Source organism: Castor canadensis, chromosome 3, assembly GCF_047511655.1.
Source record: "Castor canadensis chromosome 3, mCasCan1.hap1v2, whole genome shotgun sequence".
Lineage (NCBI taxonomy): Eukaryota > Metazoa > Chordata > Mammalia > Rodentia > Castoridae > Castor > Castor canadensis.
Genome location: NC_133388.1, coordinates 6,864,997 through 6,883,834, shown reverse-complemented (window position 1 = coordinate 6,883,834; position 18,838 = coordinate 6,864,997). Strand labels below are relative to the sequence as shown.

Genomic DNA, 18,838 nt, shown 5'->3' with positions numbered 1-18,838 from the left:
TTCCTGTCCCTGTGCAGTTTTACTACAGACTGGGAAAGACACTAAGTAAATAGGTAAAATATATAGTATAGCGGATGGTAATATATACTATGGAGAAACATATTGCAGACAAAAGAGATGGGTGTGGGTGATTTTAGTTTTAAATAAGGTTGTTAGAAAAAGCTTCACTGAAGGAGGTAACAGTGGGCCATGGCAACAGACTGAATGAAGAGCACTCAGGCAAAGGGAACAGCTGAAAGCGCCCCAAGGCAGAGAAAGGGAGCCCAGCTTTGGCAGATTAAAAAAAACCCAGGGGAAAAGAGGTTAAGATGATACACAAAGCTACTACTAACCAGGAGCTTTTTCTCCAAGATTAGAAGCCCTAAGAGGTTTTTGAGCAAAGAAGTGGCATATTTTGACACTGGGGTTTTCAGGCTCACTCTGGCATTGCTAAGAACAGACCAAAGAGGAACAAGCATAAAATACGAAAACTTCTCAGAAGCCACTGTAAGAGTCCAGGAGATGGCCCTAAGGATATCATGGGAAACATGTGGTAGACTGTGAAGGTAGCTCTGACAAGCCTTGCTGATGGTACCATGAAGATTATAGGAGAAAGAGGTCAGACCCTAGACAGAAGGCCCGAGCACACCTGCTGCCAAGGACCCCAGGGCTATCCCATTCCTGCCCCATCTGAAGATTAGGTTGTTCAGCCATCCAACATCCTTCCAGTAAATCTCCTCTTTGCTAAGAGGTTATTACACAAGAGTTGGTTTCTGCCACTTGCATCCAAAATGACCATTACTACTACCATTATCACTTTACAAAAAGAAACCTGAGGTATAAAAAGAAGTTCACACTTATCCCAGGCACCACAACTACTCATGGCAGAGTTCAGAACTGAACACAAGTATGGCTGGCTTCAAAGGGTGCGCTTGTTCCATGAAACCAACTGCCTCAGAGGCCCTGCCAACAGCATGGAGTTTAACAACAAGGAGAGGAGCTGGGAGAAGAGGGCAACAAAATCCTGGCTTCATTCCTAGCAACTACAAAGGCAGGCATGTCCTATTATGGAGAACACCCTTCCTTTTCCCACATCCCACCAGGTCAAAGCCTCCACTCCTCTGTTCAGCAAACACAGGGAAGTCCAGCTCCACCAAGTTAAAAGCTTCTGTTGTTTCCATACAGAAGAGGAGAGAAAAGGGGACTGAGGGTGGCAAGTTACCTTTCCTTTTGTCTTGTCTTTCCACACCCCAGAAAATAATTTTTTCTCTCCTCTGGTCTCAAAAATAGTTCATGTGTTACTATTGGCTGGGCACTCAGAATGTTCTCACAAGGATCCATATTTTAACATAAAAATAAGTATTTGTTTCCTAAGGTATATTCATACTGGTCTTATTAGAAGATAAGCATAAATTTTAAGCTGCAAATTTGAGACTATAGTATATGGGTGCCTCAATTTTTTTCAATAGTCACTAAAGTTTTTTGGGAAAGAAGAAATGATAGAAAAATATTTTTGGTAATTTGAGTTAGTGATTAAGTAGGTCTGCTTCTCAATCTTTTAAAAGTATTCAATTCAATTAAAAGGGATATGCTGAGAACTTCAAATTTAGGCTGTCAAAAAGATCAACTATAAAATCTTAGAGCCAAATTACAAAACCTAATCTAGCAACACTCTTTTCCCATTTTATTAAAGACGGAACAGAAGCCCAAAAGCTAATAAACCTTATTAAGTAACAAAACCAAGACTAAAATCTAGGTCTTTTTTTTTTTTGGTGGGGCTGGGATTTGAATTCAGGGATAGCAGGCATGTTCTACCACTTGAGCCACATCTCCAGTCCACGTTGCTCTGATTATTTTGGAGATGGAGTTCTCACAAACTATTTGCCTGGGGCTGGCCTCCATCCATGATCCTCCCAATCTCAGCCTCCTAAGTAGCTAGGATTACAGGCATGGGCAATAGTACCCAGCAATCTAGGTGTCTTGATTCTCAATCCAGCATGCAGCCTCCCTCTCAGTAGTCATTTGGTTATAATGTTTACTTACTATTAAAATGCCAAGGTCTGTGAAATGTCTAGCACAAAGTTTGACATACAATATCCTCTCAATCTAACTTCCTCCCTTTCTTAATTATTTTAGTACCTGACAATAATTCTGGGTGCTAAACTACTGCCCCTCCCCCAGTACTTTAAAAATTGTAGAAATGAAATTATATTGTCACAAGAGAATCATGAAACAAAATAAACACAGGAGTATATAATCAAATACAAATTATAAATAAAAGGTAGCTGATTATAATAAATACCAAAAATATGCCTTGAAAATATTACAAGGCTCCATAAATACCAAGGGGATTCTAGAAAGTGACATTTAATTAAAAATAAATTAAGTCTAATACATTTGGTTGGGATATAATTGAGGTGACAATAAATAAGAACCAAACATGACACTTTTGATTTAAAAAGAAAGAAAAGAAAGGAGCTAATAATAATAAGACTGCCAAGACAACAGGTCTTGGTTTGACCTTCCTTTGCACATCTGGATATATGGTCACCCAATATAATCACACGTATGAAAAACTACAATGCTTCATCCACAACAAAATGCTCCCAAGAGATGAGTAACACAAAGCAACAAATTAAAAAAAAAAAAGGACTGGAGGTATGGCTCAAGCGGTAGAGCACTGGCTTTGCAAATGTGAAGCCCTGGGTTCAAAGCCCAGTCCCACCAAAAACAACAACAAAAAACCCAAAAAAGCCAAAAACCAAAAAAAAACAAAAGTCTAAAGAGAAAACATCAAAAACCTAAAAGAATATCTCTTTTTATGAAAATTCATTCCAACTACCTACTTCACCAACGAAAGACAAATCTCATCAATTCCTTAATCCAACAGGAACAAGGAATAGAACCACTTATGACATGCAGGTGGGTCATATCAGCCCCATCTCATGGATGGAGATGCAGGCTCCAGAGGCCTGACACCTCACTTTGGACCAGAATCTAAATCCTGAGATGAAGGCTGGCAGAGTGGCTCAACCAGGAGAGTGCTTGCTTAGCAAGTGTGAGGTCCTGAGTTCAAACTCCAGTGCCTACAATAAAATTTAAAAATAAAATAAAATAAATCCTGAGATGATTTCAAAAGCCCATGAGCAACTCTGCATTGCCCATGAGGAACCCCAGGTATCTTTCAAAGCAGGCACAACTTGGCAGGCCACTCTCCCTCCCTCCCTCTGAGGTACGATGGAGTTACTAGTGTTATTCTCAAAGGGGAATGGGGGGTTATGATGGGTAGAGAGTGAAAGAAGGGCAGTGTTCATTCATTTTTTTAGCACACGTACCTAGCTCTAGCCTACATCTGGCTTTCAGAGGCCAGATAAAGCTCATGGAATCTGGTCCCTACCTGACAACCAAGATCCTACATCTATCTGGGGAATCAACTAGCCTTGGAAATTCAAAGCCCCAGCAATTTCAGATGTCAAGGACTACACATGCAGTCTAGCAGTCTTCCTCCTCAGCTGCCACCTCCAACAATAACTGTGCTGGTCCAGTACCAATCTGCTAATCTGCTGGCACTTCTTGTGTGCCAGACTTAGTGCTGGGCACTCTGCATGTAGAACATCTTTCAGTCCTGCCAGAAATCCTGGGAAGGAGATTTTTTAAGATATACTGTAAGTTACAATGCATGTAATTTTTTAAAGTGTTAAGCAACAGAGAAAAATAAGAGTTGCTCACAACCCACACTTTAAAGCTAGAATATATTTTTTCACACCTTTTTCTACACCACAAATTTTTCTTTCTTACAATGAGGCCACGGTAAGTACAGTGTTAGGTTTTTAGCTAACAGTATATTTTGGGCATTTTCCCACAGGAGTACACACAGTTCTTCTTCATTATTTTTGAGACTATATATTATATCTCCATATGACCACACCATAATTAATTTGGAGATAGGCATTATTACTTTCATTTTACAGATGAGGAAATAAGTTCCAAAAAGTATGTAATTTATCTAAGTCACACAGCTAGTAAGTGGCAGAACCAGGCCTGGAACCAGGATTACCTGATTCCCAAGACTGCATTCTCAAATACTCCTGCCCCACCATGTATTTGGTTTGCATATTTCTGTCAAGCAGACTACAAATGCCTTGAAGACATAAGTCCCAGTGCCTACCACCAGGTGAGCACGTAACAAAAGTTAAATATTGGCCGTACATCACTTTTTGGGTACTACCTTTATCTTCCCTACCGGGCCATTCATACCTTTCTCAGTACTCTGTAAGAGAGGTGAAACACAAACACGTTTGTATTTGTAGCAAGTGTTGAGCCAGTACCTAGCATAGAACCACCTCCTGGCCTTCCTGGATCTTAGGAACATATGCAACTCAGACTTGGACCTCTGTTTAAAGGAGCTTTCACAGGAGAGCTCCCTGTTCTACTCGCACACCCCAAGAAGTTAGCACTCCAAAGATCTTAGAAGCCCTTCTCTACAGTCCTAATTTCATATGGACAAAGATTATAAACCATAGTTTTATGACAAGCTAATAAAGCTTCAGCCACAAAAAATACAGTGAAACAAAAGCATAAATCATGTAAATTTAGATCATGCTCAGTACTACTTGGATAGGAGGTAGAATATACAAGTAGGGATACTTGTAAAGATCTAAATGTTTACTGGAGCCTCCAAATTGAGAATCTCCAGTTTATGTCTTGTCCTGCCAACTCAGTGGTACTGTACTGCACAATTTTGGTTTTGGTAATTTTTAGTACAAAACTTCTTTGAATATTGGTCAATACCTCATAAATTGCTTGAAACAGGATCTTTTTTCTTTTTTATTCTTTTTATTTTTTTGGTGGGACAGGGGTTTGAACTCAGGACATCATGATTGCAAATCAGGACTGCTTGAGCCACACCTCCAGTCCATTTTGCTCTGGTTATTATTTGAGATGTAGGCTCTCAAAATATTTGTTGGGACTGGCCTTGAACCTCACTCTTTCCAATCTCATCCTCCCAAGAAGCTAGGATTACAGACCTAGAGCCACCAGTGCCCAGCTAAGAAACAGGTTTTTATAATGTCATTAAGCATAAAGCTTGAGATAAACAATTAGTTACTGCATAATGAAAAAAGCTGACAAAATACAAAAGTTCACTTTTCATTAAATTTCATCATGGAATTTAATTTACTTTTTACTTTTTCTTTTCTTTTCTGCAATACTGCAAATTGAACTCAGGGCCTCGATCTTGCTAAGGCAAGCACTCTACTGCCAAGCCCCTAGTCCAAATTTAACTACTTTTGACTTCACACCAAAAGCATGAGCAGCTACTGTTGCTATTATTTTAAAAATCCCATTCTGTTCTCCTAATTACCCTATGTAAGTGTATGTATCTAATTACTAACAACTCTCAAAAAGAACAAGAAAGCCAAGTGTTATGAAGCATTTCTATAATCCTAACATTTGGGAAGTGAAGTGGAGGCAGAAGGATCCAGAGTTCAAGTCTGAAGCCAGCCTGGGCTACATGGTGAGACCCTGTCTCAAAAAAAGACAAGAATCCAAATGGATCACAAGTTATTCTCTATTAAGAGGGATATTTGAGGGTTTGTTCAATTCCAGAGGCAAATAATAACATAAAGAGATTAAAATTCAGCTCTTATGTTTGATTTGTTGTTGTTTTATGGCAAGACACTGCAATATAAGGAAAAACCCAAATTCACAGTGTAAAGTCAACAGCTATTTTGTCTATAAACATAAACTGAATGCAGTTACAGGATTACTCATTCATATATTTAGAAAAATTTTGCTAAGCCCAACTTGGGCATACAAGGTCAATAAAAGTGACCCAAACCTACCCTCCCTGAACTTGGAGCAGAAATGTAAGAGACCACAGAAAACTACAGTGTGGAACTGCAGAGCATCATGAGCTCCCACAGGAGGGCCCCTGCTCTAGACTCTAGGGTCAGGAAAGACTTCCTAAAGGAAGCAACATGTAGGCTGGACCAGAAAGGAGCCATGGATGGGAATGAGAGGTTGGGCAGACCTGCTCTAGTAGAGACAGCAGACTGGAAAGCAATGCCAGACAGCAAATGGTCTGACTAGATGACCCCATTTGGCATGGCAGTCTACACAAACACTGGATGGTCAACCATGCACACTTCAATATGATTACATGTCTAGCCTGTTTCACTCTGCAAGGTGGTACAGGACCTCCTCTCCACTGTCTTCCAACTACTAAACAGAAATCTTTTTATACTCTGATTTTATTTCTGCTACCCTTTTCTATTCTATTTACAAAAAAAGTAGAAAGTGAAACTCAAAATAATTCACTGTGTTAGAATACTGTGATTGTAAAAAGTAGGACAGAACTAGAAAGTCTCCCCAGACAGTAGGACTAATAAAATATTTCAGAGAGAAAGAGTAGCTTGAGTAGCTTAATTATAACAGTACTAGCAGTTAAATGTTGATTAAAATCATCTCTTCAAAATTTTGCTATTTTTAATTATAATCCTAAATTCTTTAAATCATTAATTACACTATTTCTATGGCTGTTAGATGGACTCAAATGTTGCAGCAGACAAAATTAATCGCCGAAAGGCATCAATTAGAAAGCATCCTTATGAGACGACAGTCCAACATTTTTATAAATGTCTATCTGGGCTTGGTTTGGGGGTTTTTGTATTGTTTTACTTTTTAGGTATGGGGGATTGAATGCAGGGCCTCACTTGAGCTATGCACACAACACCCCACCCCCGCACAATCCTTTTGTTTGTTTTTGAGATAGGGCCTAGCTACCTTTTTCAAGCTGGTCTCCTTGATCCTCTTGCCGCCACCTCCTGAGTAGCTGGGATTACAGACATGTTCAACCATATCCAGCTTACTATAAATGCCTATCTGAAATTAAGCAGTCTCCAAAGTAAGAATATGTAACATGTACTAAATAAAAACCATTAACATTTTGAAGATAAGTATTTTGGGGTTAATGGCACACATCTATAGTGCTTACTACATACCAGGTCTTCTTGTAGGTTCTTTCTACAATAACAACTCACTTAATCTGCATAAAACTCAGGGTAGGTAGTACTAAGATCTTCATCTTACAGATGAGGAAACTAAGACACACAGAAATTAAGTTATTCACCCAAGATCGCACTGCTAGTAAATGACAAGAGTTGGAATTCAAACCCAGTCTGAGCCCACATCTGTGCTCCCTCACTAGTGCTCTATACTGCCTCTTAATAGTTTTACAAGCATCAAAGCAAATGTCAGTAACTGAAAACTACTATAGTAAGACCCAAGTCATTTATAATTCTTGAGGGATTAACTCTTAGGATTGGTAGCATCTTTGCACAGCTGAGGCTTTAACTCCTTCCGCTAGCCAAAATCTGAAACTGCACTGGCCATCAGATGGCCACTAACCACATGTATGTAGTGGGAACCTAAAATGTGCTTAATCAAAATTGAGACAGACAAGAAAAAGAATGTAAAAATGTATCACTGATGTTTTAATACTAATGCCATGTTGAAATATTTTTGATATAATGGGTTAAATAAAACACATTAAAACCAATTTTACTTATATCTTTTGACTTTCTATGTGGCTCCTGGAAATTTTTAAACTACATTTGTGGTTCTAGTCATGTTTCTACTGCACACAGTTCATCTAAAATGCACCCAGCAGCTGTATACATCACTGATATTACTTACTTCTTTCTGATGACTCAGGTATCACAAGGAACTTTAACTACACCCTGTGTGTGATCTGTAATTGTGATGCCTCGGGTGTTGACAGGTCTGGCTGCCCTCCCCACCTCAGACAACAGTCTCCAGGCATGCTTGAAGCTGTGTCTGTATGACTTTCAGACTGAGACAGCACTCTCCAACTGTCTGTCTGCTCACAGCTACATCCCTCCAGCACGCTTGCATGCAGCACCCATGCCTAAGAAGCTAGATAAATCTAAGCTGTGTGACATGTAAAAATGAAGGTCCTGTGAGGATCTAAGGCCGTCTCCTTCAAGTTGAATTCAGTTTCAATGCTCAGGTTTTTTAACAACTATTTTGACTGGTCAGAGACCTTATTCTGCCTCGACAACTATAAGGGACTCTTCTCCCAAACCCCATACACCAGCACCAACTTTAATTGGAGCACTTTGCAACTGAGCTTAAAGTCCTTCAACAGTAGTTTTAGTATAAAGACAAAAAAATTTTGCAGATGGATGGTAGTAAAGGGTGCAAAATAATGTGAATGTTTAAATGGTAAATTTTATATTATGAATACTTTACCATAATAAAAAAATCCTTCATCAGTTTCATATTATCCTCAGGATCAAGTTCAAACTCTTAATGCAGCTTATACATGTTCCTCAGATTGACTCCACCTAGTTTTCTAGCCTCATTTCCCTCCCTCCTGCCTCTTTGGCCTTATGCTCCACATATCTTCCCTCACGGCACCATGCCAGTTCAGACCTCAGTATTCTGCCATGTCAACCCCTCTACCGACCAGCCCTGTGGAATCACCATCCACAATTTCTTCCTCATCCTTTGTTTTGTTTTACTTTGTTTTTTTTTTTTTTTAGTCAGGGTCTCACTATATTTATAGCCCAATTTGGCCTCCTGACTCAGCCTCTTCCTCATCCTTTCAAATCCTACTCAATGTCACTTGCCTCTGTACTTTGCTGCTCCTGATCCTCTGCCACTTTAATCTTTCAAATGGCATTTTTTGTTTACATCCTACACTGTGAGCTCACTGGGAGCAGGTACAGACCCAACATATAATTAATGCATCCTAGATGCTTGTTGAGCTCATTAAGTAAACAAGTACCTACTGAATGCCTACTAGGCGCATGAAATGCCCTCAGCACTGGGGATGCTACAATGGGAAAACAAAATCTGCTTTTATGCAGCATCCACAAATAAATGTCAAGCAGATACAGTACTATAAAGAGAAGTAAAGCACAGTAAGGGGAGGGGTCCTACAAGGTGGTCTATCAGGTGCTACCTAGATATTGACTATAACAAAAGGGAGTGAGTTTGTTTTTTAGCTCACTAGTAGAACACTGGGTGAAGTGCAACACATTTTGGTTCTGAGCTCGGTCTAAATAACAGAAGTATTGGTCAGGGAAGGTAAACTTTAATTTCTAAGAAAAGTAAGCCATTCTCTCTGTGCTATCAGTATGATAGATTTCACAATTCCATTCTAGCTTTTCTCAACAGGAAGAACATAAGCATGTTATAAGTACAAATAAGACTCTTTTTGACAGATTCCTGTCTACCATGAAAGCTTATGGCTGCACAGAAAATATAAGAAGAGCAAATGTTTATTGAGTGCTTATACTCAATGCTCTAATCTCTTGACAAACCTCATATGAAATGTGCTATTAACCCATTTTAAAGAGGAAGAAGGTACGGCACCAAGAGGTTAGTTACATAATCTGTACAAGGACTCACAGAGTAGTGAGTAGCAAAACCAGAATTGGAAGCTGCCTTGGCTCTTAGAGGCTGTCCTCATAACTATTCTATGTGGTTTCATCTTTAGTTCTCTAAAGATGCTGAGACAAGAGGATCACAAGTTCAAGGCCAGCCTGGGCTACATAGTTCCAAGTTAGCATGGGCTACATCACAAGACATTGTCTCAGAAAAAAACAGAATAAAATAATTTTTTTTGTATTTCCCATCACAAAGTGCTCTTTGTTCCTACTGTTATTTTTTCCCTATTATTACTTTATCTTTCTTCACATTTTGACTAGTCCTCACTTCCTTCTAGGTCTACCACAAAAACCTTTGCCTATGCTTTGGTCATCTGTGATGTTAACTATTACCCACTGATATTTTCAAGGACATCACTAGATAGTAAAATGTAAATACACAGCCAAGCATGGTGGTGCTCACCTCTAATTGCAGCACTTGGGAGGTGGAGGCAGGAAGATACCAGGCCAGCCGGGACTAACAGGTGAGATCCTGACTCAAAAAAACAAAACAAAAAAACCCACAAACAAACAAACAAACAAAAAACTAAATAGAGCAAAAGCAATAGAACAAAAGGCTGACATAATGTTTTAGTGTAGACACAAGTTATACCTCTTTAAAAGGTACACAGAGAAACAGGCCCAGACCAGCCACTGCCCTGGGAAGCTTGGGCCAGTGGGCTGAAGGAGAAGCCTATCAAGTATCAGGCAATGTGTGTGGGGCACTGTAGAGGCTCAAGCAGCAACCCCCATGCCCAAAAAAGAGCATTAAAAGCTAATTAATATAAGGCAAAAGAGGGCTGGCGAAATGGCTCATGTGATAGAGAGCCTGCCTAGCAAGTGTGAGACTCTGAGTTCAAACCCCAGTACCACCAAAAAAAAAAAAAATATATATATATATATATATATATGGCAAAAGATTTTTGTTTACTTGATATTTTATTTTACTTTCAGATTTAAGAGTAACTTCTTTGTGGATACGGCAGGAGTTGCAAGCTCAAACACTCAGAATAAAATACAGTATTATCAAAGCTCTTTAAACCTATTCCTTCTCGTTACTCTCAGTTATTGTCTTAAAGTCCGGCCACTGAAGCAATAAATGTTATACTCAACTTCAGTCACTGTACTTCCTTCCTCTCTTCTCACACACGTGTTACACATGCACTCACCATAGCACTCACACTCATACCTAGTCCATTAGGTCTATTTTACTGCCTATCAGCTAGAACTTCCACTCCTTCAGGTCCTCAAAGCAGACCTGCACCAGCTGGTCTCCTAACTGCTCTTCCTGTTTCTTTTATTCTTTTTCTCCACAGATCCTCTATCCTTTACTGTCTCCAAAATTGTCTTTCTACCGTACAAATCTGACTGTATCACTCTAGTTTCTAAAAACCCCAGTGATTTCTAGAGGTTCTGACCCGTAGCATCAGGTCTAAACCCTGACATGGCGCATGTGCACACACACACATACATTTACAATAAGGTCCAACACTACTTTGCAGGCCATTTCTTCTTGTGTTCAACAAATATTTACTGAGTGCTAACTATGTGCCCAGTCATTGGGTTAGGAAGTGGTGGTATAATGAAAAATAAAAAGACCCAGCTCTTGTTCTCATTAAACTTACAGGACAAGAAACAGAAATTAAGACTACAGCTACAACTACAGGCTAAGGACTCCCAAGCCAAAAACCTGAGATGCAAAATTCTCCAAATCTAAAACTTTTTTTAGCACCAACATGAAGCCACAGTGAAAAATTTCACACCTGATTCATGTGACAGGTCACAGTCAAAATGTAGGTACACTACAAATATCGTGTAAAATTACCCTCAGGCTCTGTATATAAGAGATATATGAAACATAAAATGAATTATGTGTCTAGACTTGTGTTCTGTTCCCAAAATACATATATATATATTCATATATATATATATATATATATATATATGTGCAAATATTCCAAAATAAAAAAAAATGTGAAATCTAAAAATACTTCTGGTTACAGAGATATGGATAAGGGATATTCAACCTATACTGCAAAGATACATCAAGTAAAATATTATGAAATTAGGTAGTGACAATGGCTGTGCAACCTTATACATACACTAAAAAAACCTGAACACTCATTAAAAGGTCAAATTTTTTTGAAAGCAGAAAAGACAATAAAAAAGTATACTTTGTGATATGTAAATTATACTTCTTTCCGCCTGAAAAAAAAAAAACTCAGCAGGATTAGTGCTTCTAATGGTGGATATGGCCAAGGCAGAGATGGTAAAAAGCTTTCCAGAAAAAAAAAAAATGATACCTTTTACAAATAACATTTACTGAGCACTTACTAGATGCCAGGTACCATTCACTGTAATAGTCCAGGTAATCCTCCTATCATCCTTAAAACATTACTATTGTCCTCAATTTAAGAACTGAGGGGTCGAATAACTTTACTCTAGATCAGAGAGCCAATAAATGGTGATGTCAGGGTCCACACTCTTAGTCGCTCCAGTGACATCACTGAAGTACTGCCTGCTACTTAGAACTACTTAACATGCAATAAGTAGACCACTGCACTTCATTTCTTAAAAAGGAAGTCTCTTTCCATCCTCTTTAGTGTTATATAGTAGCTTTAAGGTCTAATAAGATTATACCCTCCCATTACCTTTCTGACCTCATCTCCATTCTTTGCTCTTTCATTCTGCTTAGCCACACAGGTCTCTCTGTGTAGCCAACATGCTGGGCATACTCCTGCCACAGGGCCCTTGCACCTGCATAAGCTATGATGATGAAAATCGTGACATATGATATAAATCATGACACCGGCAAACCTTCAGTTAACATTTTCTGTTAACACACCAACAATGCCATGAATAAGATCTGACACTGAACTGTACAATAAGTTCAAATGCCATTTAATCATTTTAATGAAAACTGCCTAATTTTTTCAGGCCTCTTACTGTTCTACATGATGTCACCATGCAGATTTTTATTTTACAAAATCTAGAAACATCAGCTTTTGCTTACCAATTAGTCTGAACAACAGTCATACAGCTATCTTTGCAGCAAAATAAAGCAAAGTAATCAAGCCAAGAACATGTCACAAGAGAACCTGATTACCACCAGTCCTTGGTTAAGCCCTAGAAGCACAGTCTGTGATGAAATAACTATGGCAACAGTACTTCAAGGCACCCAAAGCCCACCACATTTTTGCTGAAAAATTATTCTCCATCTGGGCAAACACAAAAATGCATGCTGACAATCAGTTATGTAACTTCAATACAATAACCCAGGGATATTTTAAGCTCCCATCATGCTAAAAATCCTAATTGTTAAGCATCAACGCTTAACATTCAAAGCATTAAGGATAGACCGGAGATGTGGTCCAAGTGGTAGAGCACCTGCTTTGCAAGAGTGAAGTCTTGAGTTCAAACTCCAGTTCCACCAATAAATAAATAAAAAATAAAAAAACAGGATGTATGCTAAGATAGGAAAGAAGATACATTTAAATGTAAATGCAAAGTGGATGAAACTATCACTTTTTACCAGGGAGATTCACCTTGTGATTCTTTTAAATGTTAAGTTTCATTTAACCCAAGCATAAAGGAAAAACCCTTTTTGCCAAATTCATTTTACCAGCACCTCTAGCAACATACTTTGACTACAGCAAACTCCCTAGTGCCTGTACAAAGGCTAGGAACAAAGGCATCTGAGTCAGACCCTTTGTTTTCTAGCTGGGGACCTTGGCCAAGTTTCTTTACCTCTTAAGTTTCAGTTCTCTATACAGAGACACCACCTTAAAGCCTATAACACACTGCCTTAGCACTTAGCACTGAGTGCTCACTGTTACCAAATTGAATTGTAGGAAGTTTAATAGCCACAAAGATTTTTGGCTGAACTAAAGTCTTAAGAAGTTATTCATTTAGACTATTTTAAAGTTCAGTAAAACTGTAACAAAAGCTTTTATATTCACATCTTTGTATGACTGAAGTTTTGCCTTTCACTTCAGAAATCTTTGGGTAGTCCAGGCCTGGAAACTGATTATCTTAAATGGTAATATGTTCTTGTTACTTTAAATAAACTAGAATTTAAAAAAAATCTTTAGTCTTTGATGCTCTATTTTCTTAGTTAGGCTGCAAAAAGTGAAACTTATCAAGTAACTGAATTACTAACAATAAGAGCAAACAATCACTGAGCTCTTACTATTCATTCTATCATACAAAGATCTTTGGGTAATAAGTTTACCAAAAGGCTGTCAAAACAAGATCAGGTTGCCTAAACCTTTGATGGGGCCAATATGAATGTCAGAGACCTTCATGAAAGTATCTGCTATAAATCAACTACAGGACAACTACAAACACCTGGGAATCATGAGGTCCAACTAATTTTACAGATGAGAAACTGAGGCTCAAAGAGTTTAAGCCCAAAGGTCACAGTTACTAATAATAAGTGAGGACCACAATCAAAATCTCCCTATTTCCTGCTCAGTATTTTGTGAACTATATAATGCTGATGGTTTAAAAAAAGAAAGACCTATTCTGAACCTCAAAATGTTTCTACATAGTTGGGAAGAAAATTCATTCACTTAAACACCTAAATAAGTGTTTTTTAATGAAAGCTAAATATTGGTCATAAATCAATGTTAACTCGTATCCTAAGTGAATATGCTGAAAGGGCTCTAGGACAGAATTGAGTGAGACCAGTTATACAGTTACATTACCAAAACATGACCACCAGAGTGCCTTATAAATAAAACACTTCAAAGCTACAGGTCTTCCTTGACTCAATTCAGCATTTTTTTTTTTTCTTTCCGGAACTAGGGTTTGAACTAAGGGCCTACACCTTCAGTCACTCCACTAGCCCTTTTTGTGATGGGTTTTTTCAAGATAGGGTCTTGCAAACTCTGCCCAGGCTGGCTTCGAACCTTGATCCTTCTGACCTCGCCCCCCTGAGTAGCTAGGATTACAGGAGTGAGTTACAGGTACAAGCCACCGGCACCCAGCTCAAGTTAGCATTCTTTTGGAAAGAAAAAAGTATACTTAGTCCCACTTCCCAAATATGTCTCATCTCTTCCCAAAATTTTACCAACTTCTAAAGTCCACTATCATCCAAAAAAAATGATGCTGAATCTAGGAAGATTTCATCCTTTCCATGCTCTGAATCAGGCACTCCATTTTTATTAAAATTTCCATTTCTAGGGCTATGGATACAGTTCAGTGTTTTGGCACTTGCCCAGTATGGAAGAGGCCCTGGTTCAATCCCCAACACACACACAACAAAAAACAAAAAACAAACTCTTATTTCTATCAAAGTTGTGTAGGCAAAGGCCCAGATCTTAGGAACTGACTGAAGAGTATTTTAAACAGTCCTTTTTTCTTTGGGCAAACATTTTTAAAGTAACATCCAATGATAAAAAAGGTGACCACAGATACCAGAATGCAATACTGAGAAAATTTTCATAAGGGAAAATTCCAAAATATAATTCTGTTTAAAAGTAGAAAGCCATGGAACTTTGTTGAACAAGCAAACCAGAAGACTTTTACAAAGACTTTATTGTGTCAGACGAGAACTTGGACAGATATTTTCATTTATTTCCAACGGCTGAGACCCAGTGCTACACTGAACCACTTGATCAACTAAAAGTTACCATACAGTGTGTACATACAGATACTACACACTGCTAATTTTCAAATAAATAACTATATTCTAAATGTGTACTGTTCAACATGGTAGCCATTATCTACATGGAACCTGGAGCACTTGAAATGTGTTAATGTGAACTGAGGTGTGCTATACATGTACAATTTCGCTGGATTCACACCAGATTTCAAAGAATACATTTCTATCACACAGAGCTGCTTTATACAAGTGGCAAAATATGATCCTATCTTCCTTTGATGATTCATCATGAGGACAAACACCAAATTACAATAAAGCCCAAAAAATCTCATTGACATTTTGGATACACAGTTTAAGATATTATAAAGTAAGAAGTATTTAAACTTCTATTAAAATTACAACCACCTCCAACTGTGCTATGAGAGGAAGGACTCAATTCTACCACTAGTATTTTTAGGGATCAAAAAGGAAATACAAAAGTAATAGCCATAAAAGAGTGATTAAGAGAAATACCACCTGTTTCTAGAAGTCATTTTAAAACAAAAAAAAGTTTTAAACAGTTGATAACAGAGCTTTAAAAAGAAAGCACTAATTTGATTATTTTGAGTAATTTGGGTAAACAAACTTCATAAAAACAAAGCCTATTAAGGAAGACTGGAAATTCTAACCTCGTGGAATAGAAGTAAAAATATCTGAATTACCATATGGAAAATGTAGCCAAGTTTCTTAGCAGGGTATTTATAATTAAACACTATACAATGATAAAACCTGCCAAACTTTTGATAAATATCCCTCAATATTACTATAGTATGAGTACACTGATCACAGGATTTAACCAAAGCTGCTTTCAAAATTCCAAAATATCACAAACGTCTTTTCAAAATCTAGCCAGTGAGAATTAGGGAGGAAACAGTTTTCAAATAATTTATCTTGTAGAGATTTAAATTAGAAATTGAAAGTTCAAAGCCATATTAACAATAAATATTTGTATGGCATTATGTTTGACAAACACTTTTGGACACATCATCCTATTTGATCTTCAGGACAGCTCTTAGATGTTGGCTCGTTTTTAATCCCTACTTTAGAGGTAATTCCAGGCTCAAAGACCTTGACTTGTTCAAGGTCACATAGCTAAAAAGTACGAACTACTCTATGACCCCAGATCTTCTGTTGCGCAACCAATTCTCTATTACAAGACAATCATTCATCTAAAACCATGTTTAGAATCCTTACAAGATTAATGCCAAAGAAGGATCTACGGAGCAACTAGGTCAAACTGTAAAACTCCAAAAACAGCAGAGATTGGAATCAAAAAAGACAGCAGAGACTATCAAGAATCAGGAAATTACTTGAAAAAGAGTGGGGGGTTTAGAGAAAATCTAAATGTCCTTGGGTGCAGCATAGCAGAACAGTATTAAAGTAAAAAAAAAAAAAAAGCAAAGAAAGTGTACTTTCTGAAATGTGATTTTTCAATGTAGTAGCTCTAGACTGAAAAATGTTGTCACTTTACTATAAATGAAAATTTTACTTAATAGGCACTCAGAAAAACGAATACGTCCAACTGAATCCAACCAGTCCCACATTTTTTTCATAAGTCATAACGTTTTCTTCGCGAAAACCAAATTTTAAAAAAGGAGAATTCAGCATCCAAAGCTACTCGGACCACAGGTAGAGAAATAAGGCCGGAGGAGTGCGGCATCCCCAAGGGCCAATGTCTTTCCTGCCGAAACCATCTTGGAGGGCAGGACAAAGGCGCCAGCAGCACTAACGACCCCGCTCAACCTCAGGACACAGGGACGACACACCATTTGTAGCAAAAGGTACCGATGGGGAAGACTCGAGACAGGGGTTTCCTAAGATGGCTCTCTGCATCCGTGCACAAAGTGCAGTCCTCAGTACAATCCAGTTCCAAAATCAGCGAGGGGAAATGTGGGTTCCGAGCGTGGGAACACCACACGGGGGTGCCCTCGCCGCCGGCTCCGAAGGCGCCCCTAGGAAATCGAGGCAGGATCGCAGATGCGCCGCGAGACCTCCCACGGTCTCGCCGCTCGCCGGCACGGGCCAAGCTGACCACTACCTCCTAATTCGTCCCGGGTTTTCTCTCCCCGGCCAGCCCCGCGGGGACTCGGCAGGACCTCCCGACCTTGAAACCCCGGCCACCGTCCCTATCCTCCGACCCCTGTCTCCCGGACTCCCGGCCCTCGGACCCAGCTCCGGAGCCCGCCCCAGCCTGCGCTGACAGCCCGGCACCGCCCCCACCTGCTCGCCCGGGGCCCGCGAGGCCCGGCGCGCCCGCCAGGCCACTTCCTTCCCCGCCCGCACGGCCTCGCACGGGCCCGCGGGGGCGGAGAGCCGCGGGGGAAGGAGGCGCGGCCCGTGGAGGAAGCGCCGCCGTCGCCCGCACCCACCGGCATCATCTTGGCTCGGTCCGCGGCGGACCCTCGGCCGCCTGACAGGACGCTGGCGCTGAGCCCGTCGCTCCGGCCGCCTCACAGGCCGCGCGCTCGCCGCTGCGCTCTTCGGTCCGGCCTTGGTGAGGCGGCGGCTGCGGCCGGCTGCGGAGGTCTAGTCCGCCCTGTCGCGCCGCGGGCGGGCGCGCTGCGTCGCCGTCCCGGACCGGCAGCCGCCGCCGCCTCCGCCGAAGCCGGCCGCCTCCCGCCGCCCGCCGGGCTCGCCCCGCAGGCTGCACAGGCCCCGCCCCACGCGTCGCCCCCCGCCGACCTGCGCCGTCTCTGATAGGCCGAGTCGCATATGGGGCGGGGCTGTGGGCGGGGCTTCCCCGGCAGCGGCCAGGTGCGAGCGCGCTCGTGCGCGTCCGCGCTCCAGGCGGCGGGGGAGGGGTGCGCGCTGCGCACCACGGGCTCTCGCCCCCATCCCCACGAGGAGTTGCAGGGAGAGTGAGGTAGCTACGGGATCCTGAGCCCAATCTCTGAGAGACCACGACACCTCGGACGAAAAGAAGACGGAGGCCCAGAGAGGGAAGGGCCGGCCTGGTCCAGCAGCGAACCCGCAACAGGCTTGGACTCGAATCGCAGGCCTGGAGGTGGAGGGCGGATAGTAGGACACGCAGCTGTAAAGTGACCGCTGCCTGACACCGGGGTTCCCAGCGCACTTTGGGGCCGTGCATCGGAGGCTGGGGGGAGGGGTACGGGGTGCCCCTTACGTATCCACGTGATCCGGATCCGCATTGCTCAGGATAAACCCAGGAACAGGCTTAGCACCCACAGCTTCTGGGCCCTTGATCTCCCGCCCAGCGTCCTTGGCGGCCTGCTTGGGCCACGGCGGCCTTACTGTACACATGCCGGCTCTCAGCCTTGGCCCTTCACGCGAGCGATCTCCCGCTTAGAAGGCCTGTGCCCACCTGTGCCAACATCCTTCGAGGTCTGGTTCGAACGTCCCAAGGCAGGGTCCAGTCCCCATCACGAGGGTCCAGGTCACTCCTTACAGCCCTGTCTTCTGTGTCACCTCGCCCTCCAGCCTGGGAGCCTGAGTGCCACACACCAGGGCAGGTCCCCGGGCAGACTCTCAGGAAAGGCTGCCAAGTGGGAAGGCACCCTTTCTGAGCGCTCCACATTTTTCCATTTGCCTGATCCCTGATAGAAGGTACCGAGTGGCTGATGGACTGCCCTCCGCAGCACTTAAACTTCCATGAGCATCCAGAACATGGAGGCCTATGAATGGCCCCAAACACCGAAGGAAGAAAGCACCTTGGGAAGTGCCCAGCCACTTGAGAGAGCAGCAGGTGTTGGTCAAGGGCAGGTAACCTGTCTGGTTCTCAGAGAAGCTGGAGGCTTCTAAGTGG

At 41.3% G+C, this 18,838-nt stretch overlaps 1 protein-coding gene across 3 annotated transcripts in view; it reads right to left on the bottom strand.

Annotated features, from left to right (window-relative positions):
* Window positions 1–18,597, bottom strand: part of Ppp1r13b (protein phosphatase 1 regulatory subunit 13B) — an 88,369-nt gene extending 69,772 nt beyond the window's left edge. Inside the window, exon 1 of one of the 3 annotated variants that reach the window (XM_074067054.1) lies at window positions 18,398–18,597. In XM_074067054.1, the coding sequence (XP_073923155.1) occupies window positions 18,398–18,409 (12 nt within the window). In that variant the 5' untranslated portion in view covers window positions 18,410–18,597. Of the gene's footprint in view, window positions 1–17,444; window positions 17,649–18,397 lie in introns of those variants that run through there. The other 2 variants (XM_074067055.1, XM_074067056.1) reach the window with 2 other exon arrangements.
* Between the last annotated feature and the right edge of the window lie 241 nt (window positions 18,598–18,838).